This window comes from Phocoena phocoena, chromosome 1, assembly GCF_963924675.1.
Source record: "Phocoena phocoena chromosome 1, mPhoPho1.1, whole genome shotgun sequence".
NCBI lineage: Eukaryota > Metazoa > Chordata > Mammalia > Artiodactyla > Phocoenidae > Phocoena > Phocoena phocoena.
The window spans coordinates 56,124,716-56,147,261 of record NC_089219.1 but is presented as its reverse complement, the minus strand read 5'-3'; the positions used below and the strand labels follow the sequence as shown (position 1 = coordinate 56,147,261).

General features: G+C 45.4%; 1 protein-coding gene and 2 pseudogenes across 1 annotated transcript in view; 2 read left to right on the top strand and 1 right to left on the bottom strand.

The window, feature by feature from the left end:
- Positions 1–22,546, bottom strand: part of AK4 (adenylate kinase 4) — a 72,028-nt gene that overhangs the window by 4,250 nt on the left and 45,232 nt on the right. Inside the window, exons 4-5 of the mRNA XM_065877173.1 lie at positions 4,189–4,361; positions 37–155 (exon numbers count right to left, since the gene is read on the bottom strand). Coding sequence (XP_065733245.1) covers positions 37–155; positions 4,189–4,361 — 292 coding nt within the window. The remainder of the gene's footprint in view (positions 1–36; positions 156–4,188; positions 4,362–22,546) is intronic.
- LOC136135591 (ZW10 interactor pseudogene) lies at positions 951–1,829 on the top strand (annotated as a pseudogene).
- On the top strand, positions 9,610–18,244 carry LOC136130880 (phosphatidylinositol polyphosphate 5-phosphatase type IV-like; annotated as a pseudogene).

Below are 22,546 nucleotides of genomic sequence, written 5' to 3'. Positions count from 1 at the left end.
TGGCCATCTGCCATGGAAACACTGAAGCACACTCACTTGTATAATTCAATGACTGGTTTTGCCACATCCTTGTACTGTCTTAGTCTGGCAGCAACTGCTTCAGGTTTGTCATCCTCCTGCTGTACCAATGGTTCACCAGTGATGTCATCGATCCCCTACAAATACCAGAGAAACCAGTTAGTATGGCCAACGGTTGGGCTATTCCATAGGTGAAATAAAACTTTCCTGGGCAAAACCATATATTCACCTTTGATTCCTACCCCGTGATGATTTAGGCCTGGGGTACAATAGTAATGGTGAAGGTAGTTAAAAAAGAAATAGCGTTCATAACAATATGTTAAACTGTTTTCATAGGAGCTGACGTTAAATCTTTATTAACTTCTCAGGTCTTTCCAAACATGTTCCAGTGGTTCTGATAAATGATACCTTCAACTCACAGTTCAAAATTCCATGCTGTCTCCCCCAACACCAAACAGCCATTAGACAATGTCAGTCTAGCCCTCTAAATATTCCTAAAGCTAGCTGCCTTTCCAAAGCTTGAGTTCATAATACGGAAAATAAATATCTCAAAGAACCAAACAGTTTACTTAGGGAAAACACTTCATTGAGGAGGAGGTATTTCAGTCCTGTCTCTGCTAGCTTTCAAATTCTGTCACGTAGCTCTTCTGAGATTAAACTTACTCAGGTTATTTTACTAAATTAAATAATGGCATCTGAAGGGAGACTAGACATGAGTCATTATACCCATGAAAATCAGGAACAAACATTCTGAGAACTGAAAAACTGCAATTTTAGAAAATTTGATTTTCAATATATTTTAACTTCAGGAGCCACACCACCTACTTACAAATAGCAAAATGGACACATGAGAATTGCCTACCAGGGGAGAGAGTAACAAGAAATAAATCTGTCAAAAGGTAGGCTAGAGCTGAAGTGTGGCCCGGGGAAGGATGGAGGCGGCAGAGACTAAGGCGGAGGCTGCTGCCCAAGAGGCCCTGGCCAAGGTGGCAGACATCCTGGAGCCTACAGGTCTTCAGGAGGAGGCAGAACTGCCCGTGCAGATCCTGGCTGAGTTTGTGATGGACTCCCGGAAGAAAGACAAGCTCCTCTGCAGCCAGCTTCAAGTAGCAGACTTCCCGTAGAATTTCTTGGTTCAGGAAGGCACTGCCCAGGACCTGAACCCCTTGGCTTCTGAAGACACGAGCCGGCAGAAGGCAATTGAAGTCAAAGAGCAATGGAAAGAGCTGAAGGCCATCTACCAAGAGCACGTGGAGGCCATCACAAGTTCCCTGACCCAGGCACTGCCCAAGGTGGAGGAGGCCCAAAGGAAGCAGGCCAAGCTCCGGGAGGCCCTTGAACAACTCCAGGCCAAGAAGCAAATGGCCATGGAAAAACTCAGAAGAGTCCAGAAGCAGTGGCAGCTACAACAGGAGAAGCGTCTGCAGCATCTGGCAGTGGTGTCTTCAGAGGTGAGGGAGCGTCAGACAGGAACTCAGCAGGAGCTTGAACAGCTATATCAGGAACTTGGAACCCTGAAGCAGCAGGCAGGGCAGGAGCAGTACAAGCTGCAGAGGCACCAGACCTTCCTCCACCTGCTACACACCCTTCAGGGTAAGCTGCTATTCCATGAGGCTGAGGCAGAGATGCCACAAGAGTTGGATCTTCCTAAGGATAAGCCCCAGCAGCTGACCCAGCCCCAGGAGCAGAACATTCGGGACACCATGGGAAGAGATGAATGTGTGTCCTCCAAGGCCAACAACCCACAGCCTGCTGGAGATACAGGCTTACCATGGCTTCCTGGGAGACAGCAACATGGGGAAGGATCCTAGAGCAGGAGAAAAACTAAAACTGGGATTTCATGTGCCTGAAGGAGTCATTTACTTTAATCATGAAGACACCTGGAAACTACAGGAAACTCATCTCCTTTTGTTGTAATACTGATTGCTATCAACAGTAGTCTTTTTTACCTGAGTATCCTGTTTATTTGTAAAGAAGCTAAATGACAGCCTGGTTCATTTTTAAATTTTGTATTAGGAGCAGAGTTTTCACTTAGGACTGTCTTAGAATTCAAAAGATACTTGCTTCCTGGATGTTTGTCTTAGTTTGACAATATTAAAGTTTTGTGATGAACAGTAAAAAAAAAAAAAAAAAAAAAAAAACGTAGGCTAAAGCAGAATCAAAAGGCTCAGGGAACTCAACGGGATAGTCTGAAACCGGCTGTAAGTCTGAAATGCACTAAAATTTTATTATAGCTCAGGGCCTTCGGTACATAACTTACACTTAGGATTTATTGGTGAGCCGCAATTATCACATGGGTATTCCAGGGCTGTTACCCTAACAAAACATGAGACATGGGCATGGGAGAAAGCTGTACGTCACCTATAGTTCCCTCTCTTTTATTTTACTTACTGCTGCAAAGTTCAGAAGCCATTTCTAGGACTTCAGAGTATCAGGAGATAACAACAACTGCTTCCAGAAAGAGCAGAATAGGACATCAGCATCTCTCCTGGGGCAGCTTGGCCACAACAGCTGGTTGACTCAGGCCAGAGCAGCACTTTTACTGCTATCTTTGGAAATAGCGCTGTAATTGCAGGTGTTCTTTGAGGGATACCCAGTCTTTGGAAAGCAACTCAGTGTTCAAGCTTCTCAAATTTTGGGAGAGTCTGCATCAGCAGGCCTAGGCAGAGTCAAAATATGAAGCTTTTGTGTTAGACTCCAATGCATGTTCAGAACCCTATTTTCCTCCCTATACATTTTTTCTTCCCATACTAGCTTTTGGGGATGGAATGGAGGAAGGGCTCTAATAAAGGACTTCCAGAACTACTTACATTTTAAAAAGAAAACTTGAAAAGGAGACCAGTGCTTAGCCCAAATGAAAAAGACTCATCAGGACTTAATGAAGACTTACAGAGCTAGGAAGGCGTCCTTAACCCCTTGAAGTAGTTTTCTATAGTTATTACCGACTCTATCTATATTCAAGTCTAGCCTATTCCATAAACATGAACCCAATAAGACACAATAGCCACCCCTTCCACATTTGGATAAGAACAATAATAGTATCTACCACCAAATAACTGAAGAATTATCAGATTGAACTAATTCATGTCTTTATCAGAAAGAGCAGTTACTCTTTAAATGAATTTGTCAAAAGTTTCTTTAAACATATACCTTTACATGTATTTAATCTTATGCAGATGCATAGATGTTATATTTTGAACTTCTTAAGGGCAATCTTTCATGCCTTTAGTCCTGCCTAGTCCCTCCTCTGCACTCCCACCACTCACATGACCCCACTCACTCTAACCCTGTTCCTTATTCTGTCCCAGCCTCAACCATTGGCCAGCCCAGGATAGCTCCTTTGTATCTTTATCACTACTCCTATGAAGCTAGAGAGCGCTTACAGACACGTAAACAGATATACATAAAGAACGGTGGTCATAGGGAATTTCCCGGCAGTCCAGTGGTTAGGACTCTGTGCTTTCACTGCTGAGGGGTGGGTTCAATCTCTGTTTGGGGAACTAAGATCCCACAAGCCGTGCAGCGCAAGCCAAAAAAAAAAAAAAAGAAGAAGAAGGGCAGTCACGGTTTCAGAAAAATGTAATCATTCTGCTATTTGCTTTTCTCATTCAACAATACCCAGGGGAAATATTTCTCTGGGCCAAAGAATGTACTACTTTGTCTCTTTGTTTTTTTTAACCTTATACATGATTTTCCAAAATGTAGATATTCTCAAATTTATTTAATCATCCACATAGATGAATATTCGTTCTGTTTTCAAGTTTTGTTTTATTTTTCCCACTACAAACAACATGGAAATAAGCCTCATCATGTACATGACCTGACCTGAAAGTACTTACATTTCCATAGACTGTACTCCCAGAAGTGGGTTGAGTGAAATATGTATTTAAAAGTTTTAATATAGGTTGCTCAGTTGCTCTTCTAAAAGACTCTTAATATTTCATATACCTAATACAGGTAAGAGTATCATTTTTCCAGATCCCAACCAGCAATAAATGTAAACGTTAATTTACATTCCTTCACTACTAGTGAATGAGAATTTTAAAATATTTGCTGGCTATGTATATTTGCTCTTTTTGGAACAGCCTATTCATATCGTTCCCCTGCTTTTCAACTGAAATGTTTTACCTCTTTCTTGTCAATGTGCGAAAGTATTTTGTATATTCTTACATGTACATGAGGCGGGTTGAAGTCCAGGTTATATACCCTCCCACTAGGAGGGTGAATCCAGCGTCGGCTGAGACGATCTTTGAGCGTTTCAAATGGAATGTTCAAAGTGATCACTAGGTCCAGGTCACATATTTTGTCCAAGGCTTCGGCCTGAACTAATGTTCTAGGAAAACCTAAATGCCAAAACAAAACATCAAATGTGAGACACTTCCCAATTCAGTTAGTTGTTTAAATATTTTCAGAGACAGGATAATCAAATCTGCACATACACTACCCAGAAAGGAGATTTAATCAGGAATTTATATCTACTTCTATAAATTTAACACTAGAAGAAAATATGCTACTTTACAACCTAGCTTTAGCATTTGGAATATGAAAGGCTAAGGAGTCACATGATAAAAGCAATAAGTGCTAAACATCACTAGGCTAGTCCCAGCTCTAGTCTCAGCTCTGCTCTTAACTACCTGTGTGACCTTGGGCAAGTTACAACACCTCCATTTCTTCTTCTGTTAAAGAATCAAAGGGGCAAATTTTATTTGTGTCCTTTTAGTTCTAACAGCTTATGAACATATTATTCTTAGGATACCTCTATATATACACACACAAATATTCTTTAAGTCTAAAAAATAAAGTAGGATCCTTCACTCAGACCTTCATTTGAGCCTGCTCCATAGTAACAAGGTGGGCAAAATTCCAATCTCAAAAAGAACTGGTGCTTTTGAAACTATCTGGATACTGCAAAACTGCAAAAATTCACCCTACTTTTCTAAATGTTGGAAAATAAACTGCAGTTGAAATTTGAACTCATGGGTATCACTTTCTTTTTTGCAGTTAGTTGACCCCAAATTTTATATATATATATATATATATATTCCCCCCCCCCAACCAGGGATTGACCTGCTTTAAATGTAACCCCAGGTTTGGCTGGGATGGTACACAGTAGTATCTTGTTCCTAAATAGTTTGTCAAGTTGGTCTGTTTTGTTAAAAACCTTACTGTATCCAATTATCACTTTTTAAAAAAATGTCCTTTAAATCTTAGGTAAAAGAGCTGGGTGGATGGAGAGCAGGAAAGAAAGTATAATAGGAGGTGCAATATTCAGAAGACAAACTTAAATCACTTAACAATCAAAGAACTCCTTTTCCTATTACAGGAAGCCAGTTATTCAAACATGAACGTGCTGCACTCTGTGTTAATCTCCAAGTCGTCTGAATGCCAAGGTGATTTCAGAGTGTGTGTTGCATTCAGTGTGACAAAACCCACCCAACACTGTCTCTGTGCCCCTGCTCCAGGTACCAACCTCTGCTCCCTTCAGTGCCTTCCTTATTGCCTGTGAGGCCAGGCCCTTTTCTCCAAAGCCCATTCCTCCCAGGGTCCTCATCCATCATCTTCTGCACAAGAAATAGGCCCCTCTTCCCCTCCTCTCCATACACCAGGATGATATTTCTGATTTTCCATGGTCTTGCATGTTCCCCAGCTGCAACCCAACTCACCTGTTCCCACAACTTCACCTTTGGGCTACCCATGACACCACTTTCCTTATCTACACTTCCATAATTTATTCTTCTTTTGTTCAGTATCACATGACATGATGCGCAAGGTTGACTTTGGCCACGTCGACTTACTTTCAATACTGCTCTCTTCACTAGCTCCTTTCTATCTGCCTCAGGGCCTTTGCATTTGCTGTCCTCTGCCTAAAATGTTCTTCCTACAGGTCTCTGAATATGACTCCTTATCATTTCAGATATATGCATAAATGTAACTTCCTCAGGGAGACTTCTTACACTAGTATACTTAAAATAGTCCCATTCCCCTTCCACTTATCTATCTCATTACTGCTTATTTTCTATTATTTATTTATGCTTATTTTATGCTTATTTTCTATCCCTATCTCACTCTGAGAAAAGGGACTTTTTCTGTCTTGATCATTGCTATACCCTTCAGCTTCTAAAAAATTAACACAGATGAACAACTTAGTATAGGGCCTTGTAGCTATTTCCAAAGTTTATGCCCTGATGATCTCGCTTACAGTACTTTGTATCTAAGTGTCTTTGCAAGTCCCATCTGAAATTATTCATTCCCTATATCTTACTAAACTCAACATCTGGTCTGCAGTCCAATGTAAGCCCTGGTCACAGTAAGTACAGAAATGAGAAAAAACATTTAGGAATTTTATAGCAATTCCACAGAGTAATTTTAACTCTGTTGAATCTAAAATTTGGGCTTGAATTTATTCGTTTTTTTTCTTTTAATTTTTCCAGTAATTTGTATTTGGCAAAAGAGATTGCTCTGCAGTGGATTGGGGAAACAAATAAAACTGGACTTTCGCTACAGATAATTTGTTCTAGGCTTCCCCTGGAGCTTCTTTTCTAATTTCTCCAGTAAGGAAAATTATCTAATGGCCCAAGTTTCTAAATTTTTTTTAAACTGGGCCAACCTTTATTATTTTTTTTAAACCCCACATTTGTTTATTTATTTATTTTTGGCTGTGTTGGGTCTTTGGTTCTGTGCAAGGGCTTTCTCTAGTTGTGGCAAGCGGGGGCCACTCTTCATCGCGGTGCGCGGGCCTCTCACTATCGCGGCTTCTCTTGTTGCAGAGCACAGGCTCCAGACGCATGGGCTCAGTAGTTGTGGCTCACAGGCCTCCACGGCATGTGGGATCTTCCCAGACCAGGGCTCGAACCCGTGTCCCCTGCATTAGCAGGCAGATTCTCAACCACTGTGCCACCAGGGAAGCCCCCAAGTTTCTAAATTTTGATGTTGTTTATTGCAGAATCTCTTAAGAGATTAAGCGGTATCTCTTTGCAAAGGGATACAAGAACAGAGAGACCCAAACCCAGGGCACATTTCAACTCTATTCTTAGGACAAGGAAAGACAGAGTAAGTTCAAACAGAGGTGAGGAGAGGCTTATCTTGCAGAGCACATCTAAGTTCATCGGCTATCATGTGCCCAACCTAAGCTAAACACACGCTTCCACCAGGCAACACCAGAGCTGTTCCAGCATTACAGCTAACATCAGAAGAAACTGCTTTCACATCCTCATTTGCTGTCCTCTTGTGATCTCTCTTGCATTCAGGCTGGCTTCATCAGAGAAATAGGTATTTCTAATCTTGCAGCCTAGGCTCTTGTGCCAATAGTCACTCAGCTGTATCCCCTCCTTCCTCCCACACTGGCTAAGCATCCCCTTCACATAAAGGCACCTGCATGTTGGGAGATTATGCCTGGAAGTATGCTCAGGGTGCTTCTGCAATGGGAACTGAGATACAGTATCTTCAAAATAGAAAACAATATTGCCTTTAAATAAACTAACTAGATTTTTTTCAAATCTCAACATAATTTCTGTCAGATCAGATTATGACTGCTTGGTATCTGGGGAAGTAAAAGGTCAAATCATACCTGCCTAAGATTAAGTACAATGTAGACACCTTGGCCTTAGCTCTGGAAGGCAGCAACGCCTGGTACACAGTGGGCAAACACTAGGGTAGTTGTCTTCTACTGTTCTTACTTATTTATTTATTTACTTATTTTACTTATTTGGCTGTGTCAGGTCTTAGCTGCGGCACGCGGGATCTTCTCTGCAGTGCGCAGCCTCCTCTCTAGTTGTGGCACGCGGGGTCTAGAGTGCACGGGCTCAGTAGTTGCGGCGTGCGGGCTTAGTTGCACTGCGGCACGTGGGACCTTAGTTCCCCGACCAGGGATTGAACCCGCGTCCTCTGCATTAGAAGGTGGATTTTTAACCACTGGACCACCAGGGGAGTCCCCTTCTAGTTTTCTATTAAGTGAATATACTTCTTTGATTAGTCTGCCTTAGTTGTAAATAATTCCATGAAATTATATGACTCTTGAGCTCTGCAAAGTCTATATGTAACCCTCTATTATGGAATGGCTTGATTACTTTAAAACTGATTCATGAAGCAACTTCTCTTTTGATTATTATGAAGTTCAGAAACAGACTGACTTTTAGAATTGGGGTTTCATAGCATTTGAGTGTACTCTGGAGCCCCATATATGTGACAGTTACCAGGTAAATAACAATGTACTGTTATCTGGGTCACCAAGGAGCAAGATTTGGACCCATGTGGGTGCTCATGGCTCAATTCTATCTACGGCTGCACAGACTGGCGAACAGGGAAGGGGTCTTAGGAGAGTCCAGATAAAACCACACCAAATTCTTTCCCACCAAATTCCCTTTTGAATACTACACACACCCTCAGCCAGGTGCTTTCTTCTGTCCCCCTCCTTCCAACAGCTCACTGCAGGTCAGGCTGGGGATGCTAGAGAGAGCACTTTGGCAGCAGGCCCAGGCACTATGCCAAGTCTTAGTCCACTTCAGCCTACACCACGCTCCAGAGTCTGCCCTAGAAGATGAGCTTCCTGAGGTGGGGACTTAAGACGTGTCTCACTCCCCTTGTTATCTCCTGGTACTGTGCCCGGTACAATCTACATTGACACACCAATAAAGTGAGGGCAGTAAGCCTTCCACATAAAGGCACCTCTCCCACTGATGGCCAGGTCCTGCCTTTCCCTGTATAACCTACACCTCATTGAAGCTTCAAGATGATGACAACTGGAATTAGAAAGATGCCTGCAGCCAAAACAATCCCAAATCAATCTTTGCTCTTTCCTCAAATCCAATTTCAAGGAAAAGCCATCTTCTGAAGCAGTAGCTTCCAAAGAGATCCTCCAGAGTACAGAAAGAAACAGAACCTCTATTGTTTTTTTTTCCTCATCCTTTTTAATCTTCTATTTGGGAGGGCCCATTTTACCAGTTATATATTAATAAAATTGTACTATTTATATATTTATACATAAATATCCATACACTGAAGATGTAGACAACATTTTTATTGATGAGTATGCACAAAGAATTTTAGCAATCACTCAGCCACAGTCCCTGGGGCCTTGTGTTGCAGCATCACTAGTCACTACCCTGACAAGAAAACATTGTTCTTTATCCTTTGGGTAGAGGTTGAGAGCTGAAAAAAGCCGTAGGAGAGAAGAGGCAGCTCTAAAACAGAATATAATAATTCCTTCAACAAATAAAAACTCAAATGTTATTAGTTAAAGTTTCCTTGTCTAATGAGGTTCAGAAGCCCATCAGCTCAGCTCCCCTAGAACTTCTTCTAAACTTTGGGGGCCTCTGGAAGAATGGGTGGGAAATGCAACTGTGTACAAAATAAGCTGAATTCACAAGGAACAGATTTCAAAAATATGCTGGGCAGTGCCAACCTACTGGGCTCTCACATTCAGACCCACATTTAATTCCTTTTCTGAGAGTTTCTAAGAGTTTGCGGGGGTCACTGGTGCTCTTTGCTCTCTGCCACAATTACAGTTCAGCACACAGACTCCACATTCTGGTCCCACCCAGTCACCAGGGAACTCAACCCAAGCATAGCTTAAAGCTCGGGCACAGCATAGCCATGACGGTAATAACCTTCCCACTCTAGTTATCTGTTTGCCCCTTTCATCACCTCATTTTTAGATAATAAAGCCTTTAAATTTACTTTCCTGATCCAGTTCAATACCTTATCATGGGGCTTCCCTGGTGGCGCAGTGGTTGAGAGTCCGCCTGCCGACGCAGGGGACGCGGGTTCGTGCCCTGGTCCGGGAAGATCCCACATGCCGCGGAGCGGCTGGGCCCGTGAGCCATGGCCGCTGAGCCTGCGTGTCCGGAGCCTGTGCTCCGCAACGGGAGAGGCCACAACAGTGAGAGGCCTGCGTACCGCAAAAAAAAAAAAAAAAAAAAAAAACACAAAAAAACCTTATCATGATGAGCCTTAATTTACGTTAAAATTCAGAAGACTGGTAGATTCAGCACAAAGATTCAGCCTCAAGTTGCTGGTAGTACAGGTGTGCCTTGTGGCGGCAATGGGACACAACTTGCAAGGAGCTAATCTACATGCAGGCTACACTAACTGTAACAGAACCCAAACCGAGAAAGGTATGGCTCTGCAGTCCTTTCCACCAGTGTGCACCCCATTTCTAGAAACATTCACACAGACAAGGAAACTCTAGAAGCTGGACTAGATGGTTTCCAGGTTCCAATAATAATTCAGCAAACACAGCCTTTATGCTTCACGTGTATTTTTAGTGTACTGTTTACAAAGTACTTATATAAGTTTACTTATTTCATTCTTCACGTCAACCCTAGGAGGTCGGCAGAGCAGGAATTATCACCCTCTGTTGGATAGATGAGTATGTTTGCTTTCAGTGAGGGTCAACAGAGGAACTTGGATTTAACATCGGGTCTCTGGTCTTTCAAGTGCTCTTTCTATTCTACTATGCTGTTGTTCCAGGGGTATAAAGGGGGGGCGGTACTTAAAAGAATCCTAAATGTCACCCCATCTATCTTTCTTCAACCAGAAGAGCAGAGCATCACAGTAACATCCTCATCATCATGGTTACTATTTGTCGAGCATCCTCAATGTGCCAGATATATTACATGCAACAGAAAAACCAAAACTTTGCAGTAGCCGGCAAAGGCTTGCTGTTGTTCCTGATTCTTCTCTCTCCTCCTCTCTCCTCATCTCCCTGCACATCACTGACATCCTTGCTGTTCTCAAGCAGGCAGGCTCACTCCCGCCTAAGACATTTATAGTTCACGCCCCCTCTGCTTAGAAGGCTCTCACTCCAGATGTCCAGGTATGCCCTCAGCTTCACAAGCCTTGGCTCGAAGCAGGTCTGTTAGTGAGGGCTTCTCTAACCAGCCCACCACTGGTGCCCCATTCACCCTTCATTCTTTTTCTTTTTTTCTCTGCATCACTTTTTGTCTATGACTTATTTTCTGAGTTTTATTTTATTCCCACCAGAATGTAAGCAAAATGAGGGCAGAACTTTTAAAGTTATTTGCTGCCATATCCTTAGTGCCTAAAACAGTGCCTGGCATATAGTAGATGCTGAATAAATATTTGTTGAATGAATTAATAAATATTTCAAAAGTCACAATTCTGCCAGGTGAGCATCATCCACATTTTAAAGTTATAAAAGCTGAGGCTCAGGGCTTCCCTGGGGGCACAGTGGTTGAGAGTCCACCTGCCGATGCAGGGGACACGGGTTTGTGCCCCGGTCCGGGAAGATCCCACATGCCGCGGAGCAGCTGGGCCCGTGAGCCATGGCCGCTGAGCCTGCGCGTCCGGAGCCTGTGCTCCGCAACGGGAGAGGCCACAACAGTGAGAGGCCCGTGTACCATGACCCCCCCCGCCAAAAAAAAGGCTCTATGGGGGGTTCCCTGGTGGCGCACTGGTTGAGAGTCCGCCTGCCGATGCAGGGGATGCGGGTTCGTGCCCCGGTCCGGGAGGATCCCACATGCCGCAGAGTGGCTAGGCCCGTGAGCCATGGCCGCTGAGCCTGCGCGTCCGGAGCCTGTGCTCTGCAACGGGAGAGGCCACAGCAGTGAGAGGCCCGCGTACTGCAAAAAAAAACAAAAAAACAAAAAAAAAAAACCAGAAGAAACAAAAAAATGTAGCATCGTAAGGGGAGACCCAGGTTTTCCTTAAGACAGAAGGTAGACAGAGCATTCTACAAATAGAGGGCACGTGGAAGGTGGAGAAAACTGATAAGGAAACAGGATTCCAGAACGGTGGAAGAGTCAAGAATTAGGGGCAGGAGGAGGGGAATCAGTAACAAAGAGAAGAGGATTTTTAAAAGGTCATGTAAGAGGGATGACTTACATTTCCATTAATAATCAAGCATCACAGTTGGAAGTAACCAGTCTCAAATAGTATAATTTTCAGGGCAGCTGTGGTGTCCTAATCTCTGAAGTGGTCACCAAGGCCCTGGGATGGGTCGGGGCTCCCACTGAAGTTTGGGGTACAATGTCACAGGCCTGAAGGGTCACAGGTCCTGTCACTCTAGATAGGCATGAGGACAAAGGCTCCATGGAGTGAGGAGCAGTGTTTATCTGCTTATAAGATAATTAAGAAATGAATATCCTTCAGCCTACAGATTCTGATTTTAAGACTTCAGGGCAGACGATAGGAAATGGTACTCAAAAAGGCAGCATGGGAGCTTCCCTGGAGGCACAGTGGTTAAGAATCCGCCTGCCAATGCAGAGGACACGGGTTCGATCCCCGGCCCAGGAAAATCCCACATGCCGCGGTGCAAGTAAGCTCATTCGCCACAACTACTGAGCCTGCGCTCTAGAGCCGGAGAGCCACAACTACTGAGCCTGAGAGCCACGATTACTGAAGCCCACATGCCTAGAGCCCACGATCTGCAACAAGAGAAGCCACGACAATGAGAAGTCCACGCACTGCAACAAAGAGTAGCCCCTGCTCGCTGCAACTAGAGAAAACGCACACACAGCGACGAAGACCCAACACAGCCAAAAATAAAAAAATAAAAGGCAGCATGGTAGCTCTAGAATTCCTTGAATTTATTTACACCAGTGTCGCAAGTTGGGCTGAGTAAATCCTCAAAGTAATTCATTTGTTTTTTTCTTTGTTTGTTTTTATAAATGTCTGTTGTTTATTTTATTTATTTATTTATTTTTGGCTGCATTGGGTCTTCGTTGCTGTGCGGGCTTTCTCTAATTTGGGCGAGCGGGGGCTACTCTTCGTTGTGGTGTGCAGGCTTCTCACTGCGGTGGCTTCCTTTGTTGTGAAGCACAGGCTCTAGGTGTGCGGGCTTCAGTAGATGTGGGGCACAGGCTCAGTAGTTGTGGCTCACGGGCCCTAGAGCTCAGGCTCAGTAGTTGTGGCACACAGGCTTAGTTGCTGCCCCGCACGTGGGATCTTCCCGGATGAGGGATTGAACCCGTGTCCCCTGCATTGGCAGGCAGATTCTTAACCACTGCGCCACCAGGGAAGTCCCAAAGTAATTCGTTTGTAATTCTCACATCAATCAGCTGCCAAGAAGAGAATGTCAGAAGAGGTGCAATGCGACCAGCACATTTTAAACCGTTTTTTAAAAAGCGTTGTTATCCAGCCATACATATTTTTTCAAAAGAACATAATGTCAGAGGGGCAGAGTATGAAGACTACTTGAAACCTGTCAAGCAATATGCCCCTGTATCAGGACATGAGATGTTCATATTGACTTGGGGGGCAGGGTAAATGTAGGCATTTTGCTCTAGAATACATTTAGCTACCATTTGATATCCACTGATCCAAGTTCTCTGCTAGAGATCTACTCTTGGTATGAGATTCAACTCGTTGGTATTTTGAACTGCTAGGCTCCTGGGATTTGGAAGGAAACAAATAATTAGCTAATGTATGGAATGTTAAACCATGATCCCATGGAAGTCTTGTAACAGAAAATCTGTATCTAAATAGGAATAGCCATTCTGAACAGGAAAGTATTTCGGTGCATATGCAAAGTATTTAAATACATTCTAACCAAGAGATTATCGTCCCTTAATTAAGTGATTTAGACGAGGCAGGCTATGATTAGACACTGGCAGGCCCAAGGAAAACTTGCCACTCTAGCTGTGGCTATTTCTTCTTCTTTAAATATGCTTGCTCATGGAGCCTATTAAAATTACAAGATCCCTGAGGGCTGGGGCTGTGTTTAATCCTGAAATGCCCGGGATAGTGTCAGATCTCACGTGGATATGGTATTCCTGGCGGGCAGGGATTACTAACCAAGTGGGCTGATGCACACCCAAATTCTGTCAACAGGTGGCAGCATTAATAATTTTTCCACTTAAAGAACTGCAACAATTGTGGTATGCTTTTGGTTTTACTAAAACTAATCCTGAAAGACATGCTTTTAAATGACTAGCAGTATTCCAGCCTCCTTAGACAGCCTATTCCCAGTGAATACATTCCATTGTTGAGGAAACCAGAAAGCCCAACAGGTAAAGTAAAATAAAGATCATATTTAAGCATGGAAAGCTTGCTTTCCTCCCTTTAACTACACATATGACACTGTTCCACTGCATGGTTTCTGATCAGGAGTATGGAAAACCTACCTCATGGTATCCCTATCTCATCTCATAACCTGGCCTGGAAAAGCTGCTCTGTCCTGTTCAAACAGCCAATCCACGTTGAAAGCTGAAATTTTATACAGTCTCCCAGAAGCTATCATGGTGCATCACTACTTATGGTGCCTTACAGGTTGTTTTTAAAAACTCCCCAAAAGATTTACCAGGTGCAGGGAGATGTCACTAAAGTCTTGACTGGTATTATGTTCCCAGCAGTGCTGGCCACTGGGCCTTGGCACCGACTCCTGTCAGCCATGCCAAGAGTCTGAGGGAGGGCAGCTGAAGCAGGAGGTGCCACAACAACAAGCTCAGGCAGTGGAAGGCAAGAGGGAACTAGGACGTTTGTTTTTCTAATTTGGAGTGTATTCACTCCAGAGGAAGGGCACAGAGCCAGAGTCCACCACCACATTCCCAGGCAGAAAAGCAAGCCCTCCACTTGATGGAAATAAAAGGGCAGCTCTGAAGGGCAACTTCCAACATCTGCCTGGGATGGGCAGCTTGTGAAAAGGCCAAGCAACATCAGGCCCCCTTCCTACCAACATTAAGATCTGGGGCCAACGTGGTGGCTTCTGACCACCCATCTCTTCCCAGTTGTTAGAAAAACAAGAACCAGGTTACAGATTGTTCATCACAATTAATCACTGAAGGATTAAAGTTGAAAGCAGTCAGTTATTCTTCCATGGTCTTCCCTAACCCAGTGGGGCATTCAGACCATTCACACCACCCACCAGAATCCTTAGTTATAACTTAAAATTAATCACCATCAAAAATCTGTTTTGTGAAGGCCTTTTCTCTCTTATATCTTATCTGTTTATTCAATATTTATTTCTATGTGTATCTAAGGCCTCCATATTCCTTTTCAGCCAGTTTTTATTAACAGATGGTGAAAAGATTAAGAAGCAGCTGTGTTCCAGATGTTGGCAAACGGATATTATGCTACCTCCTATCACTTTGTGAGCTCCACATTTCCCACTATGCCAAGAGAGCTCGAGGGACTAATTCCTGCTCACTGAAACCTTCCATGGACACTTGGAAATCCTGTCATACATCCTCGAGTTTAAGAGATTTGTAATAAATGGGTACTGCTCTCAAAGAGCTTATATAGGTTAGTAGTAAATGATTTAAAAACCGAGATATGCTATAATCACTACTTCGTGATCCACTGATAAATACAAGACACAGAACATTTGGCTTTAAACCACAAGTTTGGATCTTCAAAATGTCTTATTGAAATTAAAGAATTTCTGTTAGGTAGGCATTCTTGGGGAGATTCCCAAATGGCGTGGACATCCTCTGGTATTAGCTTAAGGATTTTTCCTGTTTAAGGGCATAGAGGACAACTACTAACTTAAAACCTTTGTTCTTAAACAGGTTATTCTAACAGCATGGAGCCCTTTTCCCAGTAAGGGAGAATGGGTATTGCACTGAGGAAGTAGCCATCATCTGCAAATCCTTTGCTGAAAGGCTCTTCTGTTTAAGAATTCTGCTTGGTCATTCTTTGAACATAAGTCTCTAGAAACAAATTAGGGGAAAATTGGCCCCACTGTATCTCAATTGAGACAAAAGGGATTTGGATTTGTAAATGATTTCACCAGGGTCCACATCTTTGCCCCAAGTATCCCGTACGTAGGCTTAGCTACAGGCTGTGGGCCAGACCTCTCTATAATCAGACATATAAGCCTTTTCTTCGCAGCAAACACAGTGTTAGGCAATACAACCATGAACAACACAGATATAATCTCTGCTTTCTGAAGACTTCATTGTGGGTGGGAGCATGAGGAAGGTACACAACACCAAATTTGCAGATAAATATCTAATGTCATGTGATTATAAGGGAAGAAGAAAGAGTGACATGGGTAGATAGGATGGTACACGAAGGATTCACTGAGGAGGGGATACCTGAGTAGAGATGTGAATGCAGCAATCCACATGGATCTCAGGAGCCAGGGCATCGCAGGCAGAGGGCATAGTAAGTGCAAAGGCCCTACAGCATAGCATGCATGGCAACAAAAGGTAAAGAAATTATAAAGTAGTTATGGAATATAAATAAAGTTTTGCTCTCCTCTGCCCTGAACATGTTTGAAGGCAAAAGGAAACACAGCTGTAAGAAAAATTTAAACAAAATACGGTAATGACAAAGAATATTCAACAAAGCATCCAATATAACTGGTATTCTTGAAATAAAAAAACTGAACAGATGGACCAAAAGAACGACATAATACAGGAGAACTTCCCTGAAAGGAAAGAAGTGAATTGGAGATTAAAAGGACACACTATATATAAGAGGAAAAACAAAACCAATAGAGAGATTCTACTTACTTAAAGTATGAAGAAACAATTCGTCAGGAAGTCTATACAGGACAAAATAATTATATTCACAAAAGGGAAAAAAGTCAGACTGGCCTTAGGTTTCTACAGAGCAATAATCCAGGCCAGAAGATGATGAAGCATGGCTGCAAAGGACACAAGGACCACTCAAGAATATCACAGTCAGCTCAACTGTTGAACAATAAGGAGATATTTTCAAACTGAAAAACTCATGGAATATAGCACCTCATGAGCTGTTCTGCAAGGAGGGTGGGAGAGGAGAGGAGAGAGGGATTCAACAAAATCCAGTCAACCAGGTGATGAATGGCAAAGTTGTGTTAAAAAGTAGTACAAATGAAGTTATTTACAAAACAGAAATAGAGTCACAGATGTAGAAAACAAACTTATGGTTACCAGGGGGGATAAGGGGTGGGGGGAATAAATTGGGAGATTGGGATTGACACATACACGCCACTATATATAAAACAGATAACTAATAAGGACCTACTGTATAGCACAGGGAATTCTTCTCAATACTCTGTAATGACCTATATGGAGAAAGAATTTTTAAAGGAGTGCATATACATATATGTATAGCTGATTCACTCTGCTATACAGCAGAAACTAACACAACATTTTAAATCAACTATACTCCGATGAAAAATTTTTAAAAGAGAATGTGGGCGACCCTGCCCGCCGGTTGCTGGGGAGCGGCTGCCGAAGCCCGCGGGGCTGGGGAGCGGGCGGCGCCCAGAGGGACTTGCCGGGGACTCTTGACCATCACGGCTCCCCGCATTGCAGCAGCTGGCTGTATTCCAGCTGGACCACCCCAGCCCGAGGGGGAGCTGCTGCCCTTTCTCTCCTCCGCACCTTGCCCAGCGACGGCTGACCACACATCCCTGACACTGCACGTCGCCGGCAGCTCCAGGAGGAGCCGTCTCCCGGCTCGGCCAGTCTGCCCCCGGGTGTGAGGGCTGGCGCCTGGACTCTGTCATCCAAGTTGGCGAGCCTGGAGCACTCGGAGGCCGCCCAGCGGCATCTGCAGCCTGAAGGCAGGATGCTCAAGGGGCAGCTTCCAAACACTGATGAAGACCTCGCCGCCCGCCCGGGGTCCCCGTCCACTGACCACCGTTGGGGACCCGAGAAGAGCCCAGTGCTCCCTCTGGACACCCCAGCGCAAGTCAGCAACGAGGACCCACAGGCCAGCGGGAGACCCTTCAGTCTGAAGCAGCCGCCGCCGCCGCCGCCGAGGCCCAGGCTGGAGCGAGCACTGTCCCTGGATGAGAAAGGCTGGAGGAAGAGGCGGTTTCAAACCAGCCGTGAGGACCTGGCCGCGAGGAATCGGGCCAGACCCTCCGGGGGCACCCCTTAGGACGAGGCCCCCGGGACCCCGGCCCGCAGTGGCTCCCCGCCCTGCCTGAGCACCTCCCTGCAGGAGATCCCCACAACCCGCAGGGCCCCGGGCAGCGGAGGCCCCTGCTCGCGGGGTAACTGTCTTTCCGGAATGATCAGCACTTCCCTGGACCTCCTGCACCGGGATGGGGCCTCGACCGGGAGCATCCACCGGCTGGCTAGCCTGCTTCCCCGGCGCCCACTGCCCGCCATGGACTGCAACGCCGCCTCCGACGCCCTGCGGACAGCAAACAAGGTGGACTGGGCTCACGCGGACTGCAAGGTGCAGCTACAGGCCAAACTGTTCCAGGCCCACAGCAGCCTGGACCCCGGCAGGCCCCCGAGCCCCCTGGCCCGTGACGTCCCTTCACTGGGCCAGGTCCACCTTCAGCCTCCTGGTGCCCATCCGCACCAAGGATGTCCGCAGCAGGTAGGGCCTCGGGGGCGGGCGGCATCATGGCCTGCTTCTGTGGCCTTCGTTGGCCTTCAGAAGCCCCGTGAGAACCACAGGAAGCTTCCCCTGGAAGCGTGTGATGTGCTGCAGCGCGTCTCCCTCCACTGACCCCCATCTCCCAGGCCCTCCCCAGCTTTTCCTTTGCGTCTCAGCCCCACAGGCACCTATGAAGCAGATGGTGGGGTACACAGGTCCCTCTGCGCACTGGGCGGCCCTGTTTTCCTTCCCGTTTCTTGCTCCGTCGGGGGCAGCCTTCATCCATGTGTGCAGGTCAGCCCAGGACTCCGGGGTGGGTCGTGGAACCCGTGTCCCCGTAGCCGCTTTGATCAGGACCAGCGTTTAGCCAGCTGTGCCCTGTGCACACGCCGGCACTTTTCCAGGACCGAGAGCTGGACAGGGGTAGGGGCCCCAGTGACAGCGGCTGGGCTGCCCCGAGGGGAGGGTCCCCGGGACCCACCTCTGGCAGGGAGGGGCGCAGGCAGAGCCCGACTCGTGCACTTTGCTCTCAGGAGCGCCCGGGGATTTCTCAGTGCTTGGGGCTCGGTCTGCCGAGGGCTGCCCAGCAATCGCCCCACCCCCTGACCCTGCAGGCAAGGAGAGGGGTCTCGCATCTCATAGGACGCCGGGCTTCCGGGCCCCTCAGGGGACTTTAAGAATTAGTCCGTCTTGACTTCTTTATAGTTTAAAGGGGAGGCGGGCGCCGCCCTCCTGCTTAGGTCCCATCTCGCACCTCTGCCCACCTCTCCCGAGCCAGAGCCATGAGGGTTCACCAGGACCCGGGTCCCAGGAGCTTCTGAGTCCAACCCATCCACGCCCACCAGCTCTCTCCTGACCCGTCGTCTCCGGGAGCCTGGTGTCGGGCCACACTGCGGTGCCCACGCTGTGACTCAGAAGGGCCGCCCTGTACGTGCTGGGCCTGGCCACTGACCGCGGGCTCTCACGTCTCCTGCCTCATCGGCCGGGGCTGGGCAGGTTGTTTGAAGCGAACATCGGGCCACGGCCTTGACTTGGGGGCCCCACGCCATCCACTCCCTGCTGGGACGCCCTAGGCCCCGGGGGACGCAGGGAGCTCTGTCACCAGCGCCCCCCGCCGCACCCTCCCATCCAGACCAGGCCTACGCCAACCCTTCCGGACGTGGACTGGGGGAGGGGAGGAGTGAGGCGATCCCTGTTCTGGTGTCCTGGGGCGGCTGCAACAAAGCACCACAGACTGAGAGCCTTAAAACAGGAGTTACTCCGTCCCAGTTCTGAGTCCAGAATTCAGAAATCCAGGTGCGGCAGGACCGCGCTCCCTCCCGAGCCTCCAGCAAGGGTCCTTCCTGCCTCTTCCACCTGCTGGGGGCCCAGGCGTCCCTGGCTTGTGGCTCCATCTTCATGTGGCTTCTCCTCTGTGTCTGTCTCTCCTCTTCCATAAGGACAGCGGTCATTGGACTTAGGGTCACCCTCATCCAGGAGGACCTCATCTCAAGATCCTTAACTAATTACATCTGTCTGCAAAGATCCTTTTCTAAATAAGGTCACATTCGCAGATTCTGGGGGTCAGGGGGCAGATGGAAGGTAATCCTTACCCACCCCCACCCTTGGTGAGCCCAGCAGTGAAAGCCAGGCAGGTGGTTCCTCGGGCCCCCAGGCTCCCTCCTGCACCCTCCATCAGCACCGGGCCTTCTTTTAGGACAAAATAGGTTCCTTTGTTAAAGTAATTCAGCATGTTTCTCATAAAGCGCGAAATCTCTTAGTGCATTTAAAGTATGATTTCACAGGGAATTCCCGGGTTGTCCAGTAGTTAGGACTTGGCGCTCTCACTGCCGTGGCCCTAAGAACTAAGATCCTGCAGGCCGAGCGGCCAAACAGTATTTCACTGTTTAAATTTCATGCAATTTATGTAGACTCGCCTGTTATATAAAAATGAGAAGCACGTCTCAAAATCAGATCCCCAGCTTTGCTCTCACACAAGCAGCCGACAATGGGTTGATGGGCTCCCCACCTCCAGACTCTCCGTGTGTGTCCTAGGACACAGGTCGGCGGACTGGATAGTGACTGTTTCAATTTTGTGAGCCTTGTGGTCTCTGTGGCAGTGCTCACCTCTGCCATGGGGGTGAAAAAGCAGTCCCAGGCCTCGCACCAACAGCGTGGCTGTGTGGCAGGAATGCTTTGTTCAGGGAGGCCGAAGTGTGAATTTCAGGGCATTTTCCCATGTCACGAAATACTATTTTTTCCCAACCATTTAAAAGCACAGGGCACTTCCCTGGTGGTCCAGTGGGTGAGACTCCATGCTCCCAATGCAGGGGGCCCGGGTTTGATCCCTGGTCGGGGAACTATGTCCCACATGCCGCAACTAAGAAGTCCGAATGCCACAACTAAAAGATCCTACGCGCTGCAGCGAAGATCCCGCGTGCCACAACTAAGACCCAGTGCAGCCAAAATAAATAAACATTTAAAAATTAAAAAAATAAAATAAGAGAATGTGTATGTATGTATGTATGTATATATATATATATGTATGTATAACTGAATCACTTTGCTGTACAGCAGAAATTAACACAACATTGTAAATCAACTATACTTCAATACAATAAATTTTTTTAAAAAGTAGGGCAGCCTTACTCATATATAAATCATATACCATACAAGCCACTCATTTAAAGTATACTATTCAATGGTTTCTGGTATATTCAGGGACATAACTAAGATTAATTAAAATAAAATTAACAGAAGTGGTAGTGGGGAAAAAAATGAGTGCACAGAATTCATTAATATTTCTTAACTGTAAGACCAAAAAAATGGGAAACTAAAGTTACAGAGAAATTTATAATAAATTTTAACAATAAAAGCTAAAACAATTGGAAGGAAGGGGAGAGGAGATGGGAGGAAGTATAAGTATATTCTCTAAATTTGAAATGTGAGACTAAAAAAAAAACAGATTTGTCACCTCCTAATGTCTTTCACATTTTTTAAAATAAATTTATTTATTTTATTTTATTTATTTTTGGCTGCGTTGGGTCTTTGTTGCTGCACGTGGGCGGTGAGCGGGGGCTACTCTTTGCTGCGGGTGCACGGACTTCCCATTGCAGTGGCTTCTTCTGTTGCAGAGCACGGGCTCTAGGCACGCGGGCTTTAGTAGTTGTGGCTTGCAGGCTCAGTAGTTGTGGCTTGTGTGCTCTAGAACGCAGGCTCAGTAGTTGTGGCGCACAGGCTTGGTTGCTCCGCGGCATATGGGATCTTCCCAGACCAGGGCTCGAACCCGTGTCCCCTGCGTTGGTAGGTGGATTCTTAACCACTGTGCCACCAGGTAAGTCCCATCTTTCATCTTCTTAAGGGGCTCCCATAGGAATTAATATCCCTGGTGATGAAGAAAGTTTTATCTGAAACTCAGTGATAATTCCTTAGGGTTCACTTTAGCTTTTGCTATATTAAATTTGAGAAAAATTAATTGCCTTTTTTAAAGAATGTAAAGGATGATACCATTCTTACAGATTTTTATCTGCATATGTGCATGGAGAGGTATCTACAATGATGGTTTGCAATTGTTAACCCTGGTTATTTCTGGCTAGTAGGATTTTAGGCAATTTGTTGCCTTTCTTTGCATTTTTCCATATGGCCTGAGTGTTTTATAGTGATCATGTATAATTTCTATAAGAACAGTATAAAAAAGGTGAAGTTAAATCGTCTGTGGGATTCCCTGGCAGTCCAGTGGTTAGGACTTGGCACTTTCACTGCCGAGGGCCTGGGTTCATTCCCTGGTTGGGGAACTAAGATCCCACAAGCCGCACAGCACAGCCCCAAAATAAAATAAATTGTCTGCATTTTTCCACATCACCTTCTACTTTTAACCCTAATCAACTTGTTCTTCTTTCCAAAATCAGAGTTTTCGTATTAGTAATAGGAAAATCAAGAGAGTTTTATCCTGTTTTGTTTTACATTTACTAGGTAAGGTTTAATGGAAGATGACTGACTTTATTTACTTAGGCTTTACGTAAGCCAAGGTTACTTAGTGAGGGGTAAAAGTGATGATCCTTATTTATTAGAATGGCAATATTTTTGTTAAGTTTCTCAACAGTTTATTATTGAAATGTTAAGTTCTAACATCTATATCAGTGTCTATGTATATATTTACATTAATAATAATTATCAATTAAATTTTCTTTACACTGAAAATAAGAACAGACATCTAACACCTGACCAGCTACTGTGTTCCAGAACTCCACTACAAGTTTTACATTTGTTAGCCAATCCTTGCAAACCTATGACATACATACTCCTATTTTACAGATGAGAAAAAAAG